Below are 24833 nucleotides of genomic sequence, written 5' to 3' on the forward strand. Positions count from 1 at the left end.
TCCCCCTCAGTGGACACTCCTGAAGTCCTTTGGGACACAGTGGGTCTGTGGTGAGCACATCACAGCCTAGTGATGATAACATCTTGCAATAATTTGAAGACGGCAAACAGAAGGTTCTATCAACTGGGCTGAGCACCACACAGAGCCAAGAATTAACAAATGAGATCAACAATTTGCAAGATATATTCTGGTGGAGATTTGAACCATTGCAGTGGTTTACTTGGATGTGTCAGAAAACCTCAATCTCAACTTCAGTCGGGCCTCGGGTTGTCCTTTGTGTTTAAGTCTTCTGATCATTGCTTTAATATTTCAGTTGTTAGATTAAAGGTCACCTAATATGCAAAATCCACTTTTTCAACATGTGTCCCCTCTGTGTATAGAAATTCTGAATGTTTCAGGAAAAAAGATTCACTCACTTTTTGTCCTGATCCATTTATATAAAAACCTGTCTGAAAATGAGCTGATCAGATTTTTGGCCACTTTATGATGTCATAACGATTTTTGGCTTGTGTAACCATTAGCAATACACTACCAAGGTTTATTTTGAACTGCAGTTGTTTATTTCAACACATGATGTTTCAATCAGGAGAGAATTCATTTAGTTTGAACATTTATTGACACATGCCATATGATAAGGTGCATGAACACCTGAAATCACAGCTGACTGCAGGAGAGAGGAGAACCATTTTATAGTTTGGCTGCAGCACATTGATTGGCTGCTGGAGAATGAGGTGAAATGTAATAGGTTAAAGAGAACGCCTGTGATGAGCTGATTATATGCAGCTGCGGAGTGAATGTATATACACCCAGTCTTCCTGAAAGAACTTGCGCTGAGCTTCATTTAAATCTTGAAAAAAAAGATAAATAACACACATTTTAATTGCCCCACAAATAATAAATAAACACATTAGCCATATTACCATGGGACATGGGGACACAGCAAATACATGCTGCCATCACAACGAAGTTAGAGGCCTTTGCATATTTAAAACCAATGCCAAATATGTAACATCTGTAAAGTTGTTGTAAAACTACAGAAACAAACTCTCAATGGCCACCAACCTGCAGATCACACACATCCATTTTACAAAAGATGTAACAAAGATGTTTACACTGCCGACAGTCATTATTTCAAACAGTATGAACACATTTAACGCAGAATGCTTGCTCATTTATTTGTTTCCCTCGACCACGATGGTTGCCATCGTATGGTCAGATCCTGGGGTGGACCGGTCACTGATGAAGGCGATATTCATGTCCTTTTGAAGCACATTAAATAATAGGTTAGCGCATTAGAGATAATGAATTAGGTAATTGCATACTTTTTAAACTGTCCCTCTTAGCTAATTCAGAGCCATTATTACCAGCTGCTAAAGCAACGCTGCTATTGTTTTCACCTATTGAGTCTGCATGTGTGTGTCGTCATGGCAATGTGGTCCTGAAGACACACAGAGGTGGTTTTGAGTACTTTGCCTAGTGTTTAAATGCATGTGGACAGATTTTGTCAATCACAACCGTGCAAGTTTTAGTGTATCTTCTCATCTTTTTTGCAGGTTCCATACAATATTTGAACTGGAGCAGAAGAGCAGAAGCCACTTTTCAAAATTGTACACAATCCTTTTCCCATGCCATTGCTGTCAACACCTATCCATGCTGAACGTTGCTAAGATATTATTGATTGGGGTGTGGCCAAAAGTGCAATATGCTTCAAAATGTAACTGACAGAGAGCAGTGCTTTTGTCCTGTGTCACTGTGCCCGTGGATTTTATTTTATTTCAAGATTTGTAATTACGTCGCTAAACTCCTTGAAAAGGTCCTCTTCCTTTTCTCCAAGGTACACGACAAGGCAGCGGATGGCTATAGTTCTCTGCGTACTGCAATTGTATTGTGCTATTTTTGAAAAAGGAAAAAAAGAGAAATGACCTAAATGAATATATTCTGAATGGGTGACTGCCAACAACTTGCATTTCAATGACAACTCTAAATAACGATCCTACCTCAAGAAGCATGTCCTAGGTCTGCTTCACCGAGATTCATTTTGAATAAAAAGAGATATCACAATAGTAACCAAAGTATTTTTACTCTCACAGTAGCCTCTACTACTTTGTATCCTCTCACAGAACTATTCACAGTTCAAAGGCTGCTAATTTTTGTCAAGCAGTTTGCCTATACAGTGCAACTACAAGGCTATCTACTGTATTTGAATGACAAAAGATGACACTCACCTTAAAATGTCCTTTGTATATTTCTATTTGTCTTAACTGTCGGAACTTGTCCAGGCATGTTAAGTGGGAGTGGACTTGAAATCCTTAACTCAAGGTGGAGAACAATGAAGTTATCAAGCCAATTGCATTTCTTACTACAACTTGAATTTTGTTTTAAGTCAATTAACGCAGAAATCAGAGTTCAAATTACACACAATATTAAGTTGATGTAATTACCAACATTATTACGTCAACACAACTTATAAATGAATGTTTGCAACTTAAAATGTGTATCTAAATCAATTAACTCACATTTTTATCTTGCAACCATGCATTTAATTAAGTGGAGGTGAAAGGTCGCCTGAATTCGTTTTCAGAGTGTACAATGCATGATCTGTTTGGTATATCAAGCCAAACACGTCAGAGACATGTTTTGTATATATCTGAGACCTATAATATATTGATGAAAAACAGTATAATAGGGGACTTTTAATATAAAACTGTAAAGGACAGAATGATAGCATGCCACAATCGCAACAAATAAATCCATCTAAAACTAGAAGGGCATTCGTAGAGTACAGACATCAACCAACGTAGTTTCCATAAGTAAGGTATAATGTTGTATCTGTTTTGTGACTCAAACATGGCATGTTTTTTTCTCTGGTCGATTGCTACACCGTTCCACCAAGTGTCATAAGATTTCGGCCTGGATTTGTTCCTTAATATTTCTGACAATGGACAAAAGCAAACCTACGAACAAACTGAACGGAGAACATAACGTTTTTGGTGGAAAACATTTTGAATTTGACATTTAAGGACATATGCTTACTTTTTTTTCTCACTAAGAGTTACATGAGAATATTAAAGACACTTGTTTATGGGATGAATATGAAGCTATAGCCAGCCGGTTTTCTTAGATTAGCAATAAGTCTGGAAGCAGAGAGGACAGCTAGCCTGGGTCCGCCTGCCAAACAATAACTTGTTATTTTTACAGATTTAATAAGCCTCTAATAGATTGGTAATTACTGAGCTTTGGAATTGCTATATTAGAAGGATTGTGTCACTTTCAGACAGAGCCAGGTTAGCTGTTCCTATAGTCTTTATGCAAGGCTACAGTAAACTTATTGTCCCTTGGATGATCTTGATGTTTTCATAAAACTCTCAAGAGTGGATCAATCTTCTTATCAACTCTTGACAGCAATTAAATAAGTGTGTTACCCATGTCAAAGCTTCCTTTGATTCCTTTTGAGATTAAATCCACTAATGTTCTCCATCAAGTGACAGCTACTGATTTGCCGCCTCGAGTTACCAGAGCAACAGAAAACAGTGGAACTTGTTAGAATAAGAGTTGGTAACGTAAACAAAAGTGTGTTAGACAAACAGTAAGCAGCAGCAAGTGGTTGATGTGTCTTGGCTAAAATATAAGTGAAGTCCACAGAATAGAAGATGCATCACTGCCAGAGTCCTGTCGACATAAATAATGTGCTCGCTCCGTTTTCACCAGTACCAGTAGCACGCCTTGCAATAACAGGAAGCCTTCCTCCAACCAATAAAAGAACCCAGAGCATCGGCGCTCCCCTCAGTTTGGTATCTGACACCACAATTACTGCAGTATTGTTCTGAAAGTCAAGGCAAACATCATAAATAGAGCAGCAAGACACAAACAAGACAAACTCTGGCAAGCTGTCCCACGGATGTAGAACTGTCGGGGTCAGGCTAAATGGAACCGTATGTGAAAGGTAAGTACGTTCCCTCTCGTTCCCAACAGGCTCTATCTCATTTGACTTCAAACTGCCTGCCAAAAGGGCTGTTAAATTAAATGAAAACTTAAAATAAAAAACATTTGAAGTGAGAATGGCGTAGGTGGGTTCACAGGGAAATAGTCTACTGCTCCAGGTGGCACGGGCCCTCAGATGAATCATGAAAGAAAACAAGAGGCCTCAGTCTGTGAACTCTATCAGCACACCCTCTTAATGAGAGCAACTGTAGCTTATATTAGGGCTATATGAAAGATCCTGGCTTCTGGTTTCACAGAAACACCATAGGGGGAATTGTTATGAAAATGTGATAACAAAATTCATCTATGACATGCGGCATTCCATTTGAACTTCATATGCCACTTGACATCTGGTTTGTAATCTGAACTGCATTGAGGAGTCAGGATCTTCTGCCCAGAGGCTGCCGAGCTGCCAAGCAACCATTAAAACATGAACGCCTGACCAATGGTACTCTTTGTGCTGCTCCAAAGTTATACTGTGTTAAAAACAGCATTTGAAAAGCGGAATGTTAGATTCTAACACAGATAAAATAAAATAAACCTTAACTGAAATTGTTTAAAAAGGTTGTGGACTGAAATGAACATTTGGTTATTCAAATAATTAATTAAAAATGTTATATTAGATCAAAATGTTGGTATAAGCAGAATCAGTATCATCTGCTTCTCGCATATAGACATGAGGGGGAAGTATTAAGGAACTTAAAAAAGAAACTCATCTGGCAGCACATGGTGTAGGGAATGGGTCGGCAACAGGCGGCCCGCGGGCCATTGTTGGCCCGCCAGCAATAATATTTGGCCCGTAATTTTGAGAATCAAAAATAAAATATTATTTTGATATTTTTTTTATTTTTTTACAACATAGGACCGACAGTCGCACATCAGGGTTTCCGTTAGCCGCCGATCGATCGGCCGCCGGTCATTATCGGCCGCCGGTCATTATCGGCCGATATTCACTCTTAATAGTTTGATCGGTGCTCTCTATAAAGGCCGATCAGGAGAGCTGGATCTGATCGATATGGACATAAACGCGAGTGAAGTGTAACCGGACCCGAGAGAGAGATCAGATCAGCTGCTGAGTCTGATGGAGACACGCAGCTCTGCATGATCACCTGAAGCCCCGCCCACTGTTTAGCGAGCTGCATGAGAAACTGACGGGCAGTCAGGAGGGAGAGGGGAAAAGAGAGCATCCGTTTCTCCCATAGACTGTATATATAAAGGTTTCTCCCGTGTTATTATTCAAAGTTAATGTAAACTTTTGAATAATGTACTTCATCTACTACAAGTAGTTTGTTTGAATGTAATAATTATGTTGTTTGTGGAATCATTTATTGAAAAATGAATCTGAATTTTTTGATCTGTAACGATTATAAACTGAAGAAATATAAAAATGAGCCCCATTAACTGAGTTTTAAACATCAGCATCCATATCCGGTCCTAGTCCGGTGATTATTACCTGCTAACGGAAACTCTGCTACACAATTCTTATTATTATTATTGAAACATGACCAGTAAGTTTCAAATGTGTCCGGTAAAATAAATTCTGTCCCGATATAGGCTATCAGCTTACATTCATAATGTCAGCGGAGGGAGGGGAAGCGGCGCTGTGGAAGAGCAGAGTGGCTAGGGAGAGCTGTCATCTTCCCTTTACAAGCTTCAAACATATATTTATCGTGTGATTTTGGAAATAAAAATGTCATATTGTGAAAGCCAAGACTTTGTTTATTTAAAATCAAACAAAACACCCGATCCCCGAAAAACTATTTGTTTACGCAAATCCACTTTTATTTTGAAATGAGCCGTTGCGACTTTCGACTGATTTCGATAGAGCGGGTCACATATGGCAAATGTGTGGTTGGGCGGAACCAGGTCAATTAAAGTACTTATTTAACTATTAAATACATTGAGTTTGAGTAAAATACTTGGTTACTGATTAATTTTGGTTATAATATATGAAATTGCAAAGCAAAACTGCTGTAATTGATTTATTTTGTCCTTTGGTATTTTTTAAAGGTTTTCAACCTGAAAGAATCCTAATGTGTTCTTGAAAAGTTGAAATAAAGAAAAGGAAAAAGGATTCCAGTTGTCCCTCAAGCCTCTCAAATGTGGGCAAACACTCAAATAAATGCCAAAAACCCAGAGAACTTGACAATACTTATCAGAATAAAAGTATGTTAAATAACACTGCTAGTTAATAACTCTACTTTACTCAGTGGAGGCTCGTCCATTGAGGAAAGGGAGGACCATCCTCCCTACAATTTCAGAGAAAAATAGACTTTGAAGAGAACAATAAATACACCTCAATTTAAAAGATAAGTCTGTTAAAATACAGATAATAGCCCTGGCTTTGGGACTGAAATGGGGCTAGAGAGGACGAGCCTCCATTTGTGCGGGTCTAGCCAGAGGCTCTGGATTGGTCGCCTATATCATCAGTGAACCAATCAGCGGATCTGACTGCGCATCAGAGTGTTGATGGGGAGGCTTATCAGCGATATAAGAGTTTTTTCTGAACAGGGGCGCTGCGCCCTCTTACCAAAATCAATTCCTTGAATTAGGCTTTGATTATGTTCTGGCCCGCCATCTTGCGGCTCAGCAAAAAATTGGCCCACGGCCAAACTTACTTGCCTACCCCTGGTGTAGGGCTTCATGTCACCCTACCTCGCTGTCTGCACCTCTGGCACTCTCCTCTTCATCTTCCTCTACTTCTCCAAGGAGCTCGGCCAGACGCTCGAACTCAGCCTGAGTCAAAAGCACTTGGTCCCCCTCACTTACTAACTAGAGGATTTGGGGGGGAAAAGAGAATGGAATCAGTTCATAATAAACATTTGTATTTCTTGCTGTGGTGCCCTACTATGCTTCCATTCTTTCTCTTGAGAGACAAATAATTGACTCATTGGAAACACAAACGGTTAAGGTACTTGCTCTAAGACATGCGATTTACCCCAGCACTGCATTTGGCCCAATGTGAACTTTTACATACCTCAATGTTTCTCTTCACAAAGTCCTTCTGTTTTCTCCTGCCTTTGGAAGCTCCACAGTGGCTGCCTTCAAATTGCTCTTCCCCAGTCTCCTCGCGGTCTTGTTCAAATAAGTCTGTTGAGCTGTCTGGCCTCCTTTCACCTGTCAGGCAATGCCACACATTAGATTCCAAAGGTTTTTATTTCAGCCAATTCAGATAGAAATCACGGAATTACTATTAGTCATTTTTAAACAATGGAGTTTTATTCCATTATCTGATCCACATGATTGAAGTTTGCAGCTGCCCAAATATATCGAAATGGTGACATATGAATAGGTAGCCTACTAATTGAATGCTAGCTCCGCAAGGCAGCATAGTGGGTGTGAAACCATGCTTGAACTAAAGTGTAAGAGGTTTAAGCCTGTATAATAACAAGTGGACAATCATTCTAAATGTCAGCATTTAGGCAGAGAAAAAACATTAGGTTTATCTGCTGTTTTTTGGGGGGGAAAGGTGTTTTTTATTTTCCCTAGGGAATCGATATATCACCAAAAGCCACAAGATCTTGATCAGGAAATTGTTCATGAGTTGCATAGTGGGTAAAGTGTTATACATTGACCACTGGCAAATTGAGTTAGTGCACTGCTATCTGCCACAGTCTACTTTGAAAGAAAAAACGAACGGCTTAGTTTCCCTAACTAAGGGCGCCATCATGTGCCCAATCTAGGTAATACTTTTCAGAGATCATAACTTGGAAAAAGGCCTTCTGCTTTTGATTTCATGTTCGATTCTTATTAACTCACTTTGTTCCAAGTATTGGCTATCTTGGCTTTGCTCCCAGTCAGGAACTTGAGTTTCAAACACAGGCACAAAGTTGTCCTCCCCTTCTGTTACTGTAAGATAAAACAAATACATTTCAGATGTCTCACAGTGACTGCATCTGATCTGTATACTCATGCCTTTGCTTACCAGTGGGTGCTTCCAGAGCCAAAAACAACCTTGTGTTCATGGCTTCTTGGGCGCATTCAGAGTGACCTTCACGATTATTCTGCTGCAGGAAAAAGTGTTAGATTATACCATACTTGATATGAGTGATCAATTTTTAGGTTTAAAAAAAACCCGAATTGTATGGGTAATGTTTATGGAGCGAATGCAAACACTGTCTACCATGAGCTCTTGCCAGAGTTTAGCTTGAAGCTCTTTCCTTTGACGCTTGACTTCTTTTTCAATGCAGGTCTTTGTAGAAAGTATGTCATCAAGTCGTTTCATTTCCTCAAAGGCCCTCTGCAGTCGGGGATTTTCTTTTTCTTCATCGGAAACTTCAAGGGGACACTGGCCTAAAATTGCACAAATATTATAAAGAGTGTTGAGTAATGGGACCATACAAAAAAACAGTGTAGTTCTTCATTAGAAAAAATGTAATTACCTTTGTCCAGACCTCTGGATGAGGAGTTGATTAAACGTTCTTCATAACGGCTCTGGATCTACAGGGTGAACGACTGAACGTTATTTGAAATCTAATTCTGTCAAATTCAATAACCATGAATGTATCGCTTTTTACTAAATTACCTGAACATCAGCAGCATCGTTAGTCAAAACAACCAGAGCAAATGGAGTAGTTGTACCAATTCTGTCACCATATGACATGCTTGACACACGGCTGCCTGTCTGCTCACTCGATGCAGGTCGAGAAATGTCATCCAAAGTACCTTTGATGATTTCCATGGTGCGATTTCAAGAAGTAAAACGTCAAAAATATATATATTATTAAATTGCTGTTGCCTAAGTAAAACAACTTGTCTCCTTGTGTTTTGGTAACTATGGACGCAAACAGTCCCGGATGTTGTAACTATGGAAATATGCATGTGTTACTATGGCTCCCGGACGGAATTGAGGCAGCCAAGCTGATGCTTCAATCGATGCTGCTAGCTAGCGTAGCGGGTAACAAGCTAGCTAGTAGGGAGCTAGCTAGGGGTTAGCTGTAGCTGCACCGCTGCGCTAGATTATTAAATGATATCTTCGTTTAATTAGTAACGTCAAATGTCGTCAGTGAAGCTGAGATAGTGTTAATAAATGTATACAGTGTGAGAACGTGAAGGTGGAGGACTCGAGGCCGTGTTTTTGTGGTAGGTAACGCCAAACAACGAGCCCTTTTTATGTCTTACTAGCGTTAGCCAGCTTTGAAGGCTAATATTGATTGTCCAAGGCAGCTAGCCTAACAATCAAACCAGCTGTGATGTGCTTCGTTGAATATACATATTCGATAGGTGTCTGCACATTTGCTAGTTGCTAGCTAAGTATACTCCACATTGTACACTCGGTGTATAACAGTGGTTTATTTTTGTTTTGGCCTTGCTCCCTGTAACGTTATCAAACGTAGCTATTAAGGCTAACAAGGAAGCACCGAAAATGGGTGTGTAGCTGCTGCGATAGAACCATTCAGGAACATGGTTATATTTGACGTGTGGGTGACATGGTTAGCTAAAAACGTCGCTTCGTTTAGATAATTAACGGTATTAAAGGGAGCAACTGGCATGGGTTTCGCAATAAAAACGCTAACTTGCTAAATGGTTTTTGCTAGGCTTTTTTTCTCAGTGCTGTCATTGTACCAAAATCACACCCATTTCGCTGGAAGCTGTCCAAGCTCTGCAGAGTACCTGCGCCAGCCAGGTGACAGCATGTGGTCAAGGCTCTGGGTGATTGCGTTTTCATCATATTATGTATAGCCTTTTTGTGCTTACAATATGTTTTGATCATACCAGGTTGAGTTGACTCAGCGGGGAAAGATGTGCGATGGAATGATACAATCAACATCAGTTGCCTTGTGGGCCCACCGCTCATCCACTAAACGGTTGTTCTTGTTGCTGCTGGTACTGACTGCAGTGTCCACTGGGCAAGGGTCAGGTAAGGAGCACAATGATGGTCGAACACTCATACAATGTTAAGCATTTTAGATTGTATCTGTACGTTAACCTTTCTTTTACGAATATTAATAGTATTATTCAGCTTTGTTATCTATAACACACACAATGGTTTAAAATCAAACAATCCTGACAAAGAAGGGATGTATTGCATGTCATACTGCACAGGGGATACCGTAGTGACTGTTTCCTAACATTGTTTTCAACATTTTACAGTTTATCCAAGCAGATTTATTTTCAGTAATCCTGCAGACCTAATAAAAAAGCACTTAAACCATCCATTATGATGTCAGTGATATTCACATGTTATTGTTACGCAATAGTGAAGTGAATATTTAACATAAAATAATTTAGTACAGATGTCCCGATTTAAGAGGATGGGATTAGCCATGACACTGCCAAACCATACAATATTGCAATTTATGTAATAGGTAGAATTAGAGCTTCGACATTTTCTGGACACATTTGGTGCCATGCTCTTGTAATGCAGATGGTTATTATAGGTCATATTGTGTGTCACTTACTGGTGGCTTCACTGGGTAACATGTATCAAACACGGCTCAAAATATTTATTGTATTAATTCTGCTGAAAACCTGCGCAGTTTCACAGAATTTCTCATTTGTTTCGTCTTTTCTTCCCAGGATGTGTGAGGCCCTATATGGTCCAGAACAGCTGGGTAAACCTCACAGAAACCAACAGGGGCTCCTTCCCTGTGGGCACAGTACTGCAGTACAGCTGTGACCCTGGTTACCTGCCAGACGGACCCAGCATCCTCACCTGCAGCACAGTCGGACGCTGGACCTCTGACCCTCCTCACTGTATACGCAGTGGTGGTAAGTTATTTAGTCTACCTCAGTCTTTGTCCAATCTACAAAGTAACGTAGAATGTGTCTGATGTGAGCAGCTAACCTCATTTAAAATCTTCTCTCTGTAAATTATTTGTAATGATTTATGGTTATAGATAAACAACACCATGCACTTGTTGCTGCTTTATTTGTTACGTTTTATTTTCCTCCATCAGCATGTCTACCCCTCTTCAAACCCGAACATGGGGGCTACACCTGCCACCCAGCGCCCTGCCGGATGTTTTCCCACGGCACTGTGATTGAGTTCTTCTGTGACGATGGCTTTTTTCTCAGTGGAGACTATAACTACCTGACCTGCCAGGACGGACAGTGGGACGGACCCATGCAGATCAGTTGTGTGAGCCAAGGTTGGTCAGTCCTCAAACTGAGATGTATCAATAAGATAAATTCATTTTTCAGAACAATCTGAACCGCACATGGCTCCTAATTTGACTGACTGTGGCCTTGCTTTTCACTGGATTATATAATCACCTGCATTTCTATAGAAACAGCATAATCCTGGCTAGAAGTATTCTCAAAAATATCTGTTATGTGCAAGTTGTAATGCCATAGATCATAAAAAAGAAAAAACTAAACTTAGTTTTAACTTGACCAGTTTAGCACTTTGTAACAAATGTGCTGTATACAAAATATATTTAAGCTAATTAGAGATCTTAACTGTTATTTGTCCCCTTTTTAAGGTTGTGTAAGACCCTCCACAGTGCAGCATGGCTCAACTAATCTGACAGACTCCAATAGGAGTTTGTTCCCTGTGAGCACAGTACTGCGGTACAGCTGTGACCCCGGTTACCTGCCGGTCGGATCCATCATCCTCACCTGCTCCAAACTGGGACACTGGTCCTCTGAACCTCCTCGCTGTATAAGAAGTGATGGTAAAAACAAACCCCCTTTTAATACAGTCTGCATTTTCACCACCCTTCAAACCTGTTTACAGCATGTAGTTTTAGTAAATAGTTTGAGATTTTTCTTTTGTTTAAAAAAAATATATATTTATGTATTCTGTGTATTTTTCCATTTAATGTTCTAACCTAGTGTAAGCATTTTCCCTATGTATTTCAGCGTTCTGTGTTCGTAACACAAACAGTTTGTTTATATCCAAAAACAACATGAGTGTTTTCCTGTAAATGCAGTCGGAGACATATCGGGGCTGATCATACAAACCAACTCCACAAGAGATCAGAGAAAAACTTCTTTCCTCTTAAATCAACATCCAGCAACTGCAATAACAAAAACAGACGAGTTATGATCAATGCGCTGCCCAGATTGTTGAATACTCCGAATATCCTTGGATGGAGACAAAGCAAGTTTTATTACAAACAGATGCACTGAGATGACACGGAGCGAAACAAGATACAGCATCTGAGTTTGTGTTTTATTGTTTTCCCTTTCTTCAATCGACAGTATGCCACAGTCAATATCAATCAGAGAACAGGAGCTCACTTGTGGAAGGCTACCTCATGGCACTGGGATTCAGTATTTATGTGATGAAGGTTATAATCTGAAGCCTACTATAAATTCCGTTATTGTCAGTATTGGAAATGGGGCAGACTAATGTCGAGCAGCTGCCTTACATAGCAAGGTATAGATAGATTAACTGACACGTATCAGCTATTAGCGCAAATAGCTGAAACGTCCTTTTAAGTGCTTTTATAGACAAAGCCTGTATATGTTTTTTTGTTGTAAATTCAGCTTTTAACTGTATTTGTTTACCCCCTTTTAAGGTTGTATAAGGCCCTCTACGGTGCAGCACGGGTCCACTAATCTGACAGAAACCAACAGAAGCTCGTTCCCTGTGGGCACCGTACTGGAGTACAGCTGCGACCCCGGTTACCTGCCCGACGGACCCAGCTTTCTCACCTGCTCTGCACTGGGACACTGGTCCTCTGAACCTCCCCGCTGTATACGCAGTGACGGTAAAGACAGACCTCCAGAAGATATGAAGTCGTTTTTAAATAATGTAAGCTAGTGGGAGCAGTTGAACTAAAGAGGCACCAGGAGGGGAGACTTAGGGAACTCCACATGTCATTTTTGTACACTTAGGGAAGATTCACGCAAAAAACGTTTAATAAAACACAAGACAAATGTAAACAGTTTATTGCTTGTTAACAGAATTCAAGTAATAACATACAGCAGTGGAGTTTATGTATTTATTGTTTCCTTTCTCCTCTGTCGACAGTTTGCCAGCCTCCATTTCAGCCAGCAAATGGGGGCTACACCTGCCACCCCGCCCCATGCCAAAGACTTTCTCAGGGCACTGTGATTGAGTATTTCTGTGAGGAAGGCTATGTCCTGAAGGGAGACTATAAATACCTTACCTGTCAGTATGGAGAATGGGACAGCCAAATGAAGCTCAGCTGCCTCATGGAGCAAGGCACACAAATAGATTACACATTTTGTACTATTACATAAATAATTCAATTAACTTCTGTACACATAACTGTGTCAACTGTTATGTATTTCACAGACCACAACCCAACTTTACCATTGGGGATGCCCGCCCTGTCCATAGTGGCCTCCACAGCCAGCTCAGTGGCCCTAATACTGCTCCTGGTGGTGCTGTTTGTTCTTCTGCAGCCAAAACTAAAATCCCTCCATCGGTGAGTCTGCCCTCAAAATACGGAAAAGCACTTTACACTCAAGAAACTAGTGGTAACTAACTGTCTTCTCATCCTTCACACCTAGACGGGATCAGGGAGTGTCCGGACAGCCCGTGTCCATCATGGTGGAAGGAGTCCAGGTGACTCTGCCCTCGTACGATGAGGCTGTGAATACTTGTGGAGCCACGTCCCTCAGCTCCGAGTCTCGAGTCCAGATAGTGCTGTCTGAGGGTCAGCACGCCACAGCGCCAGAGGCTGGCCCCTCTCGACCTTCTTCCCTCAAACAGCAGCAGTCAGAGATGGCCGTGGTCCACCCTGTGCCGTCCTCCTCGTCACCTTCACCCTCATCCTCCACCTGGGTTCTGGAGCACGCAGGTGCTGCAGCTCCATCATACTCTCAAAGAAGGCCGTCTGCAGGCAGCGACCATCACAACCTGTCTCTGGACTCTGAGATGGACTACTCTGATGGTGAAGCCCAATTCAAACACACTTCTTACTTACCTAAAACCCCCTCTTTGCTAATAATGGTCTTTTGTCTACAGATATGCCATTGTTGAAGGAGGCCTGAAAAATGCAACAGCCTTTGTACTTACTCGAGGAAACCAGCGTTGCTCCTGACCTGCACTGGTGAGCGGGTAACTCTTGAGAGTTTGTCAACACAGCTGTCAACACAGACGAGGCTCTGAGTGAAGCTGTGGGTCACTCAGAGTAGTTCCTCGGCCCATCCCAAAGGAGAAGAGAGAAGGGATTCACATGTACATACATGCTTACATTTTTCATAAGAATTCTTTATCTATGTATGTACGTCTAATGTCTGAAGCTCCGTTTGAAAACGTGGAACAAAAACAGAAAGGAAGAAAAATGAAGACAGTGTGTCTTACAGGCTGTTGGACTTAATGCCTGTTGTATTTCAGTTTAGTGGGGGAACTCAGTTTGAGAGCTAATAATCTCTTCAGTGTTTGTTCACTGTTTCTTTACCCACATTTCGCACCAGAATCGGTGAAGATGCATGAAAGAAGGAAATCAAGATTATTGTCCAAGTCATTTACGCTCACAGCATTGTCTTCACAAGGTTTTTGTGATTAGAAAGTATTACTTAAGGTGTTATTATTCATGTCCTTCCACATGTCACTGTACAGTTTAAGGTAACTTGTCCCCCCAAGAGATCACTCAGCTGCATTTTTCATTGGATTGAGGGCAAACACTTTTTTTCCCAGGCCTGCATTAAGCACATTTCACTCTCGCAAAGCTTTCAGACGTATTCTCTTCATATTCCAACTCTTGCCCCCAATGGCCTTAGCTTTCCACTTCTATGCACAGGATTCTGTAAAAATAAGGAATTTGAAACATGAATGTCAGCTAAATGCCTCCACAGCTTATGGCCCGTCCACACGGCGGCGTGCGTTGAAGCTTCAATGCTTCTGCCCATTCACTTTGAATGGGGTGATGTCACACTTTGCCGAACTGCATTGTGGGAGCGTTGCTCGCTTCAAAAGTTGAGCAATGTTCAACTTTTGAAACTTCGGCGGAAGCGTCAGCCAATCAAATCATATGCCAGTACAAGCTCTAGCCGCTGCTTGTGTGTCCGGGGCGGGAGATTCAGGTGATTGGTTGTTGGTCGAGTTTCAGACACGCCTGCCGGCAAGCTTCAACGCGCGCCGCCGTGTGGACGCTGCGTTAGTGATATGTGTGGCTTTGTCAGACACATCACTTCTACACCAGAAAATATTATTCTCTTAATTTATTCAGGCTGCTTGTAAATTCCTGTTTTGAGTGTAAACGGGAAATTTAAGATGTGTATTTATTTGTGCCCACAACGCTGTTGATCAGCCATGTCTTCTTTTTAATGCTTTCACAGCTCTTGGAGAAAGTCTTATCACTTTGCCGCTTTAGTTTTGATTCTAATGCAGACATGTTCTGAGTGACACTGTTAATGTTGTTTGGACGCGCCTACACGTGAGTAAGTGTACAGATCAGTGTAATGTTAGTGTTCACTTGGTTTGACTGTCCATTACATTTACTTTTGGACTGAGGAATTCATTTTTTTTTTTGTGTTTCTGTGAAGATGGTAATTTTAATATATGTAAAATGTATTAAGTTAAATTTACTCTGTATATACCATACAATTATTTTGATTAAATATTATTTGAGATGTTCAAATTGCCTTTATCCTTCTTTTTCATTTGGTCTGAATTAATTGAAGTATTCAACAGTCTCAAAAGACCACATGACACATCAATATATTTTATCCACAAATTCATTTATTGTCAAATTGTAAGTCACAAAATTAGCACATTTTAAGTACAAAAATATAAATACAAAATATATATATATATTTTTTAAATCATGGCATATTAAACCGTACATATAGTCACCATTTTATAGAATTGATTAAGTAGACAGTATTAAGAGTATTAGTCGCCCTTGTTTCACCAGTCTTCCCTATCACAGGCCTGAGTGTAGAACATGTTATGGAGTCTTCACTAGGTAGGATTCGGCTCCTCGCTCCAGCACTAGGCGGTGATTTGTGGCACTATCATGGCCGCTTCACCTCCCTTTTGTTTAACATCATCACCGTCTGTGTAAGAGAGGTACATTTACATTTTAATAGTCTAATTCAAAACACCAATAGCTCCAAATGTCTGTGTGCTGGACACAGCTGTACAAAAACACTGGGACAGCTGTGACAGTTACCCTCGGCCAATGGCTTGAATGCTCGGTAACATCTGAAGCAGAGGGTCAGCAGCAGGGCCTCCGCAATCTGGAATGTGAAGTATACCAGCGGGAAGAGAAACATGGGTCCTATGACCTGGGGGGAAAAGGCCACTTTAAGGATGGTAGTGCACAGCTGGATGTTTTGACACCCTGTTTCCATGGAGACTGTCCTGCTGCATCTAAAGAGAGGTGAGTTACTTGGCATTAGTAATTTCATACTCAAATGCACCAATTGTATTGACATGTAATAATACATTTGATTTGTAAAGCACCTTTCATTGCTAACAGCAATCCCAAGGTGCTACAGGAGGCATAATAAAAACAAAAGAAACAAAAGTTTAATCAAAGGCTTTTTTAAAGAAAAAGGTTTTTAGGTCTTTCTTGAAGGCGTCAGTGGTCTGTGGAGTCCTCAGGTGGTCTGGGAGGGAATTCCACAGGTGAAGAGCAGCTGCACAGAAAGCCTGATCCCCCATTGTGCGGAGTTTGGTCCTCGGGGGGCGAAGCCGATGGTTGGTTGTGGAGCGGAGGTTGCGCGTGGAGGTTTGTGATGTGAGAAGTTCTTTCAGGTATGGACTCCGGAGGAGCGTTCCCGTGGATGCACTGATGGGTCAGTAGTGCGATCTTGTATTCGATCCTGAATGAGACAGGAAGCCAGTGGAGGGAATGAAGAACGGGTGTGATGTGGTTGTATTTTCTCACCCTCATCAGGATCCTAGCGGCACTGTTCTGTACGTATTGGAGCTTCTGAATGCTCCCGCTAGGAGTCCCGATGAGAGCGTTGCAGTAATCGAGCCTTGAGGAGACGAAGGCATGGACCAGTTGTTCAGCATCTGACAGGGAGCGTGCGGGACGGGGTTTTGCAATGTTCCCGAGGTGGTAGTAGGATGTTTTGCACAGGTGTTAGATGTGGGTGTCAAAGGTCAGATGTCAGTCAAATCTTACACCCAGGTTGGTAACTGCTGTGGAGAGGGGTATGTTTTGGCCAGAAAAGGTAATGTGGGATGACTGGACCTGGTTTGGTGTGCCAACTAAAATAGCTTCTGTTTTGGAGCTATTAAGCTGCAGGACGTTTTGTTGCATCCAAGCCTTTATCTCCTCAATGCAGGTGTTAAGGGATGTTGATGAGAACGGTGATGATGGTGACAGTGAGGAAGCAGTGGGATAGGGTCTGTCTTTATATATAGCTGCATGTCATCAGCGTAGCAATGGAATGATATTCCATGCTTGCTGATGACACGGCCAAGGGGAAGAGTGTACAGGGTGAACAGAGTGGGCCTGAGGACCGACCCTTGAGGGACACCACAGGTGACAGGGTGTGTCTGGGACCTCCCAAGGAGACGTACTCGACTGGAACCAGCTCAGGGCGGAGTCAGAGAGTCCGATGGTGTGTTCGAGGCGCTGAAGGAGGATGTTATGGTCGACAGTGTCGAATGCTGCAGTCAGATCCAGGAGGATAAGGAGAGATGGGGAACCATCATTAACAGGTCGTTTGTGACCCTGACCAGAGACGTTTCATTGCTGTGGGCGGAACGGAAACTGGACTGGAATTTCTCAAAGAGGCCGTTTAGTTGTAGATGGTCCTGAAGCTGAGCGGCAAGTACTTTTTCCAGCACCTTGGCTATAAATGGGAGGTTGGAGATGGGCCTGTAGTTGGCGAGGACATCTGGGTCTAGGGTGGGTTTTTTGATAAGGGGTCTGATGACGTTGTAAAGAGCCGATGGAACATGACCAGCCTTGAGGGAGCTGATCATGGGACTTATAGCCGAGATGTTCGATTTGACAAGGGCTGTGGGTAGAGGGTCTAGTGTGCAGGTGGAGGGTTTCATCTTGCAGATGATGTCCTCAACCTCTTGCCGAGAGATCTCCGCGAAGCAGCAGAGCGGTTGGAAAATCCCATGCTGTGGGTTAACAGTAGGGACAGACACAGCGCAAGGGGTGGAGAGAAGAGAGCGAATAGTGGCAACTTTTGTCCTGAAGAAAGTAACAAAGTTATTGCATTGCTCTTCTGTCGATGTGTGAGTTTGTGGTTTGAGGAGATGATCAACAGTAGAGAAAAGCTGCTTGGATTTTCCAGGATTTTTACTGATGAGTAGAACTGTGACCGTGCTTTTTTGAGTGACTTTGAATAGGTTTTTTGATGTTCCTGATAGGCTAATCTGTGAACAGTGAGTCCAGATCGTGCGAGATGCCGCTCGAGTACACGCCCAGCTGCCTTCATGCTACGTAACTCTGAAGTGAACCAAGGGGCTGAGCTGGAGAAGCTGACTGTTCGTGATTTCAGTGAGGCATGCAGATCCAGGACAGTACTCAGGGTTTTGTCTTGAAATAATATGATTTTCCCCAGATTTTGAATCTAGTTTTTCTTCACTTATTTTAACACTGTAGGTTGGTTTAAAATAAAACTTTGAGACGGGATTTAGATCCTTAATTAAAATGAAATGTTTGCTTAATTAGTATCAAAAGTAAAAGACGGCTCTTGTGAAGGTTTGACTATTACCTATTTATTAATTAACACTGATGCATAAATGTGTAAGTAGCCTTTTACTGTTATAACTATACTTTTTACAGTTTCCTCTGTTGGAGCATCATATTGTATAAACTTGTATAATAGTGTTTATAGTAATTATATTCACTATATAGCTATTGATCAGGCCCTTAAGATTAAACCAAAGGGTTGCAAAAAACCTTTATTTGTTTCTATTGTGTGTTTTTAATCAAGTATACAACCAATTATCCCCTCACATCATACAAAACAATGAAGGCAACCCTATTATAGAGTTTTTTCACTTACTTTGGACCGAGTCTGCATATCATAGACATCACATATCCCAGTGTAAATCCAATCAGAGGCATCAGAGCCGCCACGGCCAGCACATCCGGTGTGAGGACGAGCCATAACACATCTTTGATGGCGAAATAAGACAGACCGAACACTAGGACAGCTGCAACTGTCAGGATGCCGAGACCAGCCTGAGGAGAAAGCAACAACATGTTACAAGGGTCAGTTAATGAATCGCAACATGAAATGTACTGAAAAAAAACTACTTTGTTCCTGCCTAATTCTAAATGTGGCAAACATCATCTGGAGGCTTCAAGGTCTGCTTTCAGAGTTAAAGGACTTCCTGTTTATTTGTACCAAATTACACCAATGCCATGATGACTTTTCAAGGAAACTTGGCCTTTTTCATTATGTTTTCCAGTTGTAAAAGCACAGGTGTATAAAATAATTCAATGGTTCAGTTTTCTGGTATTGTGCATGCTGGTTTTCCCGATATGACAAGTCCAAAATGTTTGCTTTCAAATTTCAGTCTCACTTTCTTGATGAACGGTGAGTATTTGGGTTTGTAGTGGTTTATGGCTATGCCAATGGCACAAGGCACTAGGGTGAGGGCGAGAGCAGAGATGATGCCGACGTACGGTACGACATCTTCCAGACCGTCAAAACCTTGGCAGTAGATATAGAGCAGCAACGGCATCAGACCCAGAGCAGCAATGCTGGAGCAGGTGGTCATCACGATGCTGTGGAGGTGTTAGAGAGAGAAGAAGCTTTGTTAGGCTGACCTGCCTTCAATGTTGTTACCTGGAATCAAAACATGAATGAGGGTTCACCTGAGGTTCATGTCACCCTTCATAGCCAGGGAAAAAATGTTGGACAGGCTTCCCCCTGGACAGCAGCCGCAGATGAGCACAGTCACAGCCTTGATGGGTTCCATCTGCAGGATTTTGGCTAGAGAGAAAGCAGTCAGGGGCATGATGCCGAACTGGGCCAGCAGAGCAATGGATACTCCTTTTGGCTTAAAGAGATGGGCCTTTATTTTGGAAATCTCCATCGTACAGCCAAGAGATATCATGATGATGAAGAGGATGCCGACCAAGAGGATGTTGATGGCTTTGTTTAGGGAAGGGGGGATGTTCAAGACACCCATACCACTTCCATTGCCAGAGACGTTTGCCTCATTGTAAATGTCAGTTATTCCCTTGTAGACTAATGTGACGTTCATTGTGGCGCTCATCCCAACACGGCTGGGCTGCGGCTCTCACCTGGCACACAAAGCAAGTTAAATACATTACCAGCTAAGGCAACAGTTTGTTTTTGCATTCAATAGACGTCAATACACATAAATTCAGCATCTAGCATTTGATTTCAGTATTCATTTGAGAATAAATTGAGTATTACTAATATTTAACCTGCTATTTATTGAGTTTAGTTGGGTTTATCCAAGTTTACTCTAAGGTACTCGAAAGGAGGGTCAGGCCGATTGTCGAACCTCAGATTGAGGAGGAACAATGCGGATTCTGTCCTGGTCGTGGAACGACGGATCAGCTTTTTACTCTCGCAAGGATCCTGGAGGGGGCTTGGGAGTACGCTTATCCGGTCTACATGTGTTTTGTAGACTTGGAGAAGGCGTATGACCGAGTTCCCAGGGAGTTACTGTGGGAGGTGCTGCGGGAGTATGGGGTGAGGGGGTCTCTACTCAAGGCCATCCAATCTCTGTACTCCCAAAGCGAGAGCTGTGTCCGGGTCCTCGGCAGTAAGTCGGACCCATTTCCGGTGAGGGTTGGCCTCCGCCAGGGCTGCGCTTTGTCACCAATCCTGTTTGTAATATACATGGATCGGATTTCGAGGCGTAGTCATGGGGGAGGGGGTCTGCAGTTCGGTGGACTAAGGATTGCACCACTGCTTTTTGCAGATGATGTGGTTCTAATGGCTTCATCGGTCTGCGACCTTCAGCACTCACTGGATCGGTTCGCAACCGAGTGTGAAGCGGCTGGGATGAGGATCAGCACCTCCAAATCTGAGGCCATGGTTCTCAGCAGGAAACCGATGGACTGTCCACTCCAAGTAAGGAATGAGTCCTTACCCCAAATGAAGGAGTTCAAGTATCTCGGGGTCTTGTTCTCGAGTGAGGGAACAATGGAGCGTGAGATGGGCCGGAGAATCGGAGCAGCGGGAGCGGTACTGCAGTCGCCTTACCGCACCGTTGTGACGAAAAGGGAGCTGAGCCAGAAGGCAAAGCTCTCTGTCTACCGGGCCATTTTCGTTCCTACCCTCACCTATGGTCATGAAGGATGGGTCATGACCGAAAGAACGACATCGCGGATACAAGCGGCCGAGATGGGTTTTCTCTGCAGGGTGGCTGGTGTCTCCCTTAGGGATAAGGTGAGAAGTTCAGTCATCCGGGAGGGACTCGGAGTTGAGCCGCTCCTCCTTCGCGTCGAAAGGAGCCAGTTGAGGTGGTTCGGGCACCTAGTTAGGATGCCACCTGGGCGCCTCCCTAGGGAGGCGTTCCAGGCACGTCCAGCTGGGAAGAGACCAAGGGGTAGACCTAGGACCAGGTGGAGGGATGATATCTCTTCGCTGGCCTGGGAGCGCCTTGGAATCCTCCAGTCAGAGCTGGTTGATGTCGCCAGGGAAAATAAAGTTTGGCGCTCTCTGCTGGAACTGCTACCCCCGCGACCCGACCACGGATAAGCGGGAGAAGATGGATGGGTTTATCCACACAGTTTTCCAGCCTACTTGCTTTATTCCAAGCCCAACTTTTAAATTGGATTGCATTCTTTTAGTTGTCTACAGGGGAATTTTAAAAACTCGGGCAAATTACATCAAATACTTGATTAGTGTTGATTGATAATACTATAACAGGAATGCATAATATCACCAATGTGAAGCCAGGACAGCAGCAGCTTTTAGAGTTCAGTCAAAGTCCAGCATACCATTAATCAGCAAAAATGTAAAAGAAGCCAGAGTTTACACCTGCATATGTAATAACATCATGTGTACTGCTTCATTTGAATGGTTGACGTGTACTTTGCAGTATGATGAACGTGCAGAGTCTACATCAGATGCTGTTTCCACATTGACTTGTTGAAGAGGGAAAGTTTCTCTTTGCTCCCCTTGAATCTCAGCATGTACCGGTATGTTTTATGTCATCACAGATGGTTGGGAAGCCAGTTGCGGTTCAGTATGCAGCTGACACTGGTGTTAAGAAATGTTATATCCTACCCATATATGTTTTCAGTGAAAGATATTGATAATTTAACAATTTTGTGGAAAGAAACGAATGCATCTTAAGTCATTATTGTTTTCATGTATCTATGTATGTGTCAAGTTTCGCTGTTTTTTTGCAGACTCCCCACTTGAAAGGGACTCGAGGCATCTACTGGACGTTAATAACAGGATTCCACTCCGCAGCTTTTCTTTTAGACTTTTTATTTAGTAGATTATGCAGCTTCATGAAGCAGCTTTAATCAGCTTCATTCAGCATCTTTATTAAGCAGCTTTATTCAGCAGTTTTATTCAGGTGAAAAACCTTTAAACAAGAAAGGTGCATTTTAGTGATCAAAACAAACAAAACATGTAAATAAACCTCACTATCAAATGCTTCTAACAAACAAAATGAACATGAATGAATAACTTACTCCCCTTTTTAGCAGGACTCTTCAGTGGGTCAAAACAACAGGATTCTAAGTAAATCAAAAATTAAACTTTCCAAATATAAATCCCTCTCTCTCTCCCACCTATCCCTCCGAAGATAACCAACAGAGCGTCCAAGCACAGAATGCCCCCCACAATGCTGCGCAGAGTTTTGACAAGACACGTGACACACACGCAAACAATCCAAACAGAACATAACATCAGCGGCTCTGCGGAGCTCTTACACAACATTTTTGATCTGCTCTTACCGGCTGCCTGTCCTGACTTAGTAGAAAAATGCCTCCCGTCTACATGCTTCCGTCTCCCTGGATCGCACACAGCAACTATTTAAATACCTTGGATGAATTGGAAATGGGGGACCCTGATGTAAACAAGACGAAAGTCTTTCTCTGGTCTGCATCCCCTTAACAATTGTATGTTTTGAGCTGTACTGTACTGTACTGTACCCAATATACAAGCTGTTAATAAACTTTTCAATCAATCAAACCTTCTTCCTACTGCAGCTGGGGCTCTCTGATTAGGGTGATTGCACCCAGCTTGCTAGAGGAGGCAGGACTGCCTGCGATCATTTACACCTGTTGAATATCCCTACTAATTGGTGACTTGTTTTCTGACTACTTGTAGTCTGTTTTTACTCTTGTATTTATTAAAGCCTAGGCTCTGTTTGACTTTACAGTATGATTTATTTGTATTAATCTATCTCTTAATGACTAAGCAACACAGCAAAAGTAAAAATACAAATGGTCTTCCAACTTAAACATACTTTAGGTAAACCCCAAAAACTATTATAAGTACCGTTACAACGTGTGATCTAATATTATGTTTATTTATTATTATTATTATGTTTTTTTTGTCATCACATGGTTGGGAAGCCAGTTGCGGTCCAGAATGCAGCTGACACTGGTGTTAAGACATGTTATATCCGTATATGTTTTTAGTTCAACAAATCAGCTTATTCTGGATTTTTAAAAAGATAATTTAACTTTTTTGTGGGAAAAAACGACTGCATCTTAAGACGATTTATTTTTAATTGTTTGTATGTATGATGTATTTTATAAATATATCTCTTAATGACTAAACCACACAGCAAAAGAAGTAAAAACACACATGGTCTTCAAATTTAAACATACTTTAGGTAAACCCCAAAAACGATTACAAGTAGCATTACAACTGAAGTCTGTGTAATCTGACATTATGTCCTTCTCCTCTACTACTGCTGAGTATTGTGCCATCCCTCAGCCATCTTTCATTGTGTATATCTTTATGATCTTGTTGTTTCGTCCACACTGTACACTCACAAGACATGTCAGACTACTCCAAACATTTTCTCTAATTTAAATCACTGTTTTGTTCTTAAATGATTGATGTTATTTGATTGTGTAACTGCGACCTAAGCTTCAGGCTTTTAACATGTCTCTAAATCAATTACAGATCATTTAAAATCAATTGCATCATTTTATATTTTCCTTACAATCAATACATTTCTTTATGAGAAAAAATCTAACAATTAAGTTGTTCAGTTATTGTCTTTGCAGCCTAACACAGTACATACATAACATTACATTACATTTAGCTGATGCTTTTATCCAAAGCGATATCTATATATAAACAACAAACATGTACGTATATTAACTTCAATTGATTTAATTGATGGTGCATATATGACCTGCATTTTAAGTGTAAACTTTGGAAAACAACATGCATCTTAATGTTTCTAACAGTTGGTTAGCAGGCTGTTATACAGAATAATTTATAATGAATTTGTTCTATTTTGGTCTTTTCATAAAAATGACTGGTGATAATTTAGGAATACCATAGTTGCAGTCTTACCTTGTGAAAAGCAAAAATGTAATAATGACAATAAATAAGAAATAGCGGATCATTTTCTTACCTTAATTTCAAGCCAGCTTCGGTAACTTTGCTGTACTCACTCTCACTCTTGTTTCCATCTCTCCTCCTCACATTCTTGTGCCTAACTCCTTTTGGCCACTGTGCCCTCCCCTCGCTGTCACATGGACTCATGGCAACATGGTCGGTGTAAACACGTTCAACTCCAGAAGCAAACCATCCGAACCTATAGTTCAACTCCTCGCACCGCTGCTTTTATTCTCACGTTACACAGAATTCTAATGTATCCAGCTTTTAAGCCGATTACTGGAAGTCATGCCCAACACATCAGGAGTTGGTACCAGTTTTTCAGGGCACTTTGGGAAACGTTGGCCAGAATAGACTTGCTTCTGTACCTCTAAAAAGGCACTTTATGCATTTGGCCTCAAACGTGTAAACAGACCCCCAATTATCATTGTGCAACGGGGCAGACACAGTTTGCCTGGCAGAGTTGTCAGTCTTTTCAAAAGGGG

General features: G+C 41.8%; 3 protein-coding genes across 8 annotated transcripts in view; 1 reads left to right on the top strand and 2 right to left on the bottom strand.

Annotated features, from left to right (window-relative positions):
* fsip1 (fibrous sheath interacting protein 1) overlaps positions 1 to 8897 on the bottom strand; it is a 37536-nt gene extending 28639 nt beyond the window's left edge. For 3 of the 4 annotated variants that reach the window (XR_004569583.1, XM_034222523.1, XM_034222525.1), the window contains exons 1-7: positions 8507 to 8894; positions 8364 to 8421; positions 8105 to 8274; positions 7907 to 7988; positions 7741 to 7830; positions 6959 to 7098; positions 6637 to 6753 (exon numbers count right to left, since the gene is read on the bottom strand). Coding sequence is in view for 3 of the 4 variants with exons in the window: in XM_034222523.1 (XP_034078414.1) it covers positions 6637 to 6753; positions 6959 to 7098; positions 7741 to 7830; positions 7907 to 7988; positions 8105 to 8274; positions 8364 to 8421; positions 8507 to 8662 (813 nt within the window). In the remaining variant the exon portion in view is untranslated. Of the gene's footprint in view, positions 1 to 6636; positions 6754 to 6958; positions 7099 to 7740; positions 7831 to 7906; positions 7989 to 8104; positions 8275 to 8363; positions 8422 to 8506 lie in introns of all 4 variants that reach the window. The other variant, XM_034222524.1, reaches the window with a different exon arrangement.
* On the top strand, positions 8819 to 15476 carry LOC117550173 (sushi domain-containing protein 4-like). 3 transcript variants are annotated; one of them, XM_034222520.1, is made up of 10 exons: positions 8819 to 9063; positions 9700 to 9841; positions 10501 to 10692; positions 10881 to 11072; positions 11406 to 11597; positions 12447 to 12638; positions 12902 to 13096; positions 13190 to 13322; positions 13408 to 13790; positions 13865 to 15476. In XM_034222520.1, exons 2-10 carry the CDS (start codon positions 9724 to 9726, stop codon positions 13888 to 13890), a joined length of 1623 nt encoding a protein of 540 aa, XP_034078411.1. In that variant the 5' UTR covers positions 8819 to 9063; positions 9700 to 9723; the 3' UTR covers positions 13891 to 15476. The 3 variants fall into 3 exon arrangements, with proteins under 3 accessions (XP_034078411.1, XP_034078412.1, XP_034078413.1); XM_034222521.1 differs by having other exon boundaries at positions 12902 to 13042; XM_034222522.1 differs by having other exon boundaries at positions 12902 to 12997.
* A 102-nt stretch (positions 15477 to 15578) lies between these two features.
* Positions 15579 to 24495, bottom strand: LOC117549897 (sodium/bile acid cotransporter-like). Its single transcript, XM_034222021.1, has 6 exons — positions 24365 to 24495; positions 19647 to 20078; positions 19352 to 19556; positions 18829 to 19007; positions 16017 to 16216; positions 15579 to 15900 (listed from the first exon to the last, which is right to left on the bottom strand). The coding sequence occupies exons 2-6, from the start codon at positions 20048 to 20050 to the stop codon at positions 15836 to 15838; spliced, it is 1053 nt and encodes a 350-aa protein (XP_034077912.1). The 5' UTR covers positions 20051 to 20078; positions 24365 to 24495; the 3' UTR covers positions 15579 to 15835.
* Positions 24496 to 24833: the final 338 nt, after the last annotated feature.

Source organism: Gymnodraco acuticeps, unplaced genomic scaffold (genome assembly GCF_902827175.1).
Source record: "Gymnodraco acuticeps unplaced genomic scaffold, fGymAcu1.1, whole genome shotgun sequence".
NCBI lineage: Eukaryota > Metazoa > Chordata > Actinopteri > Perciformes > Bathydraconidae > Gymnodraco > Gymnodraco acuticeps.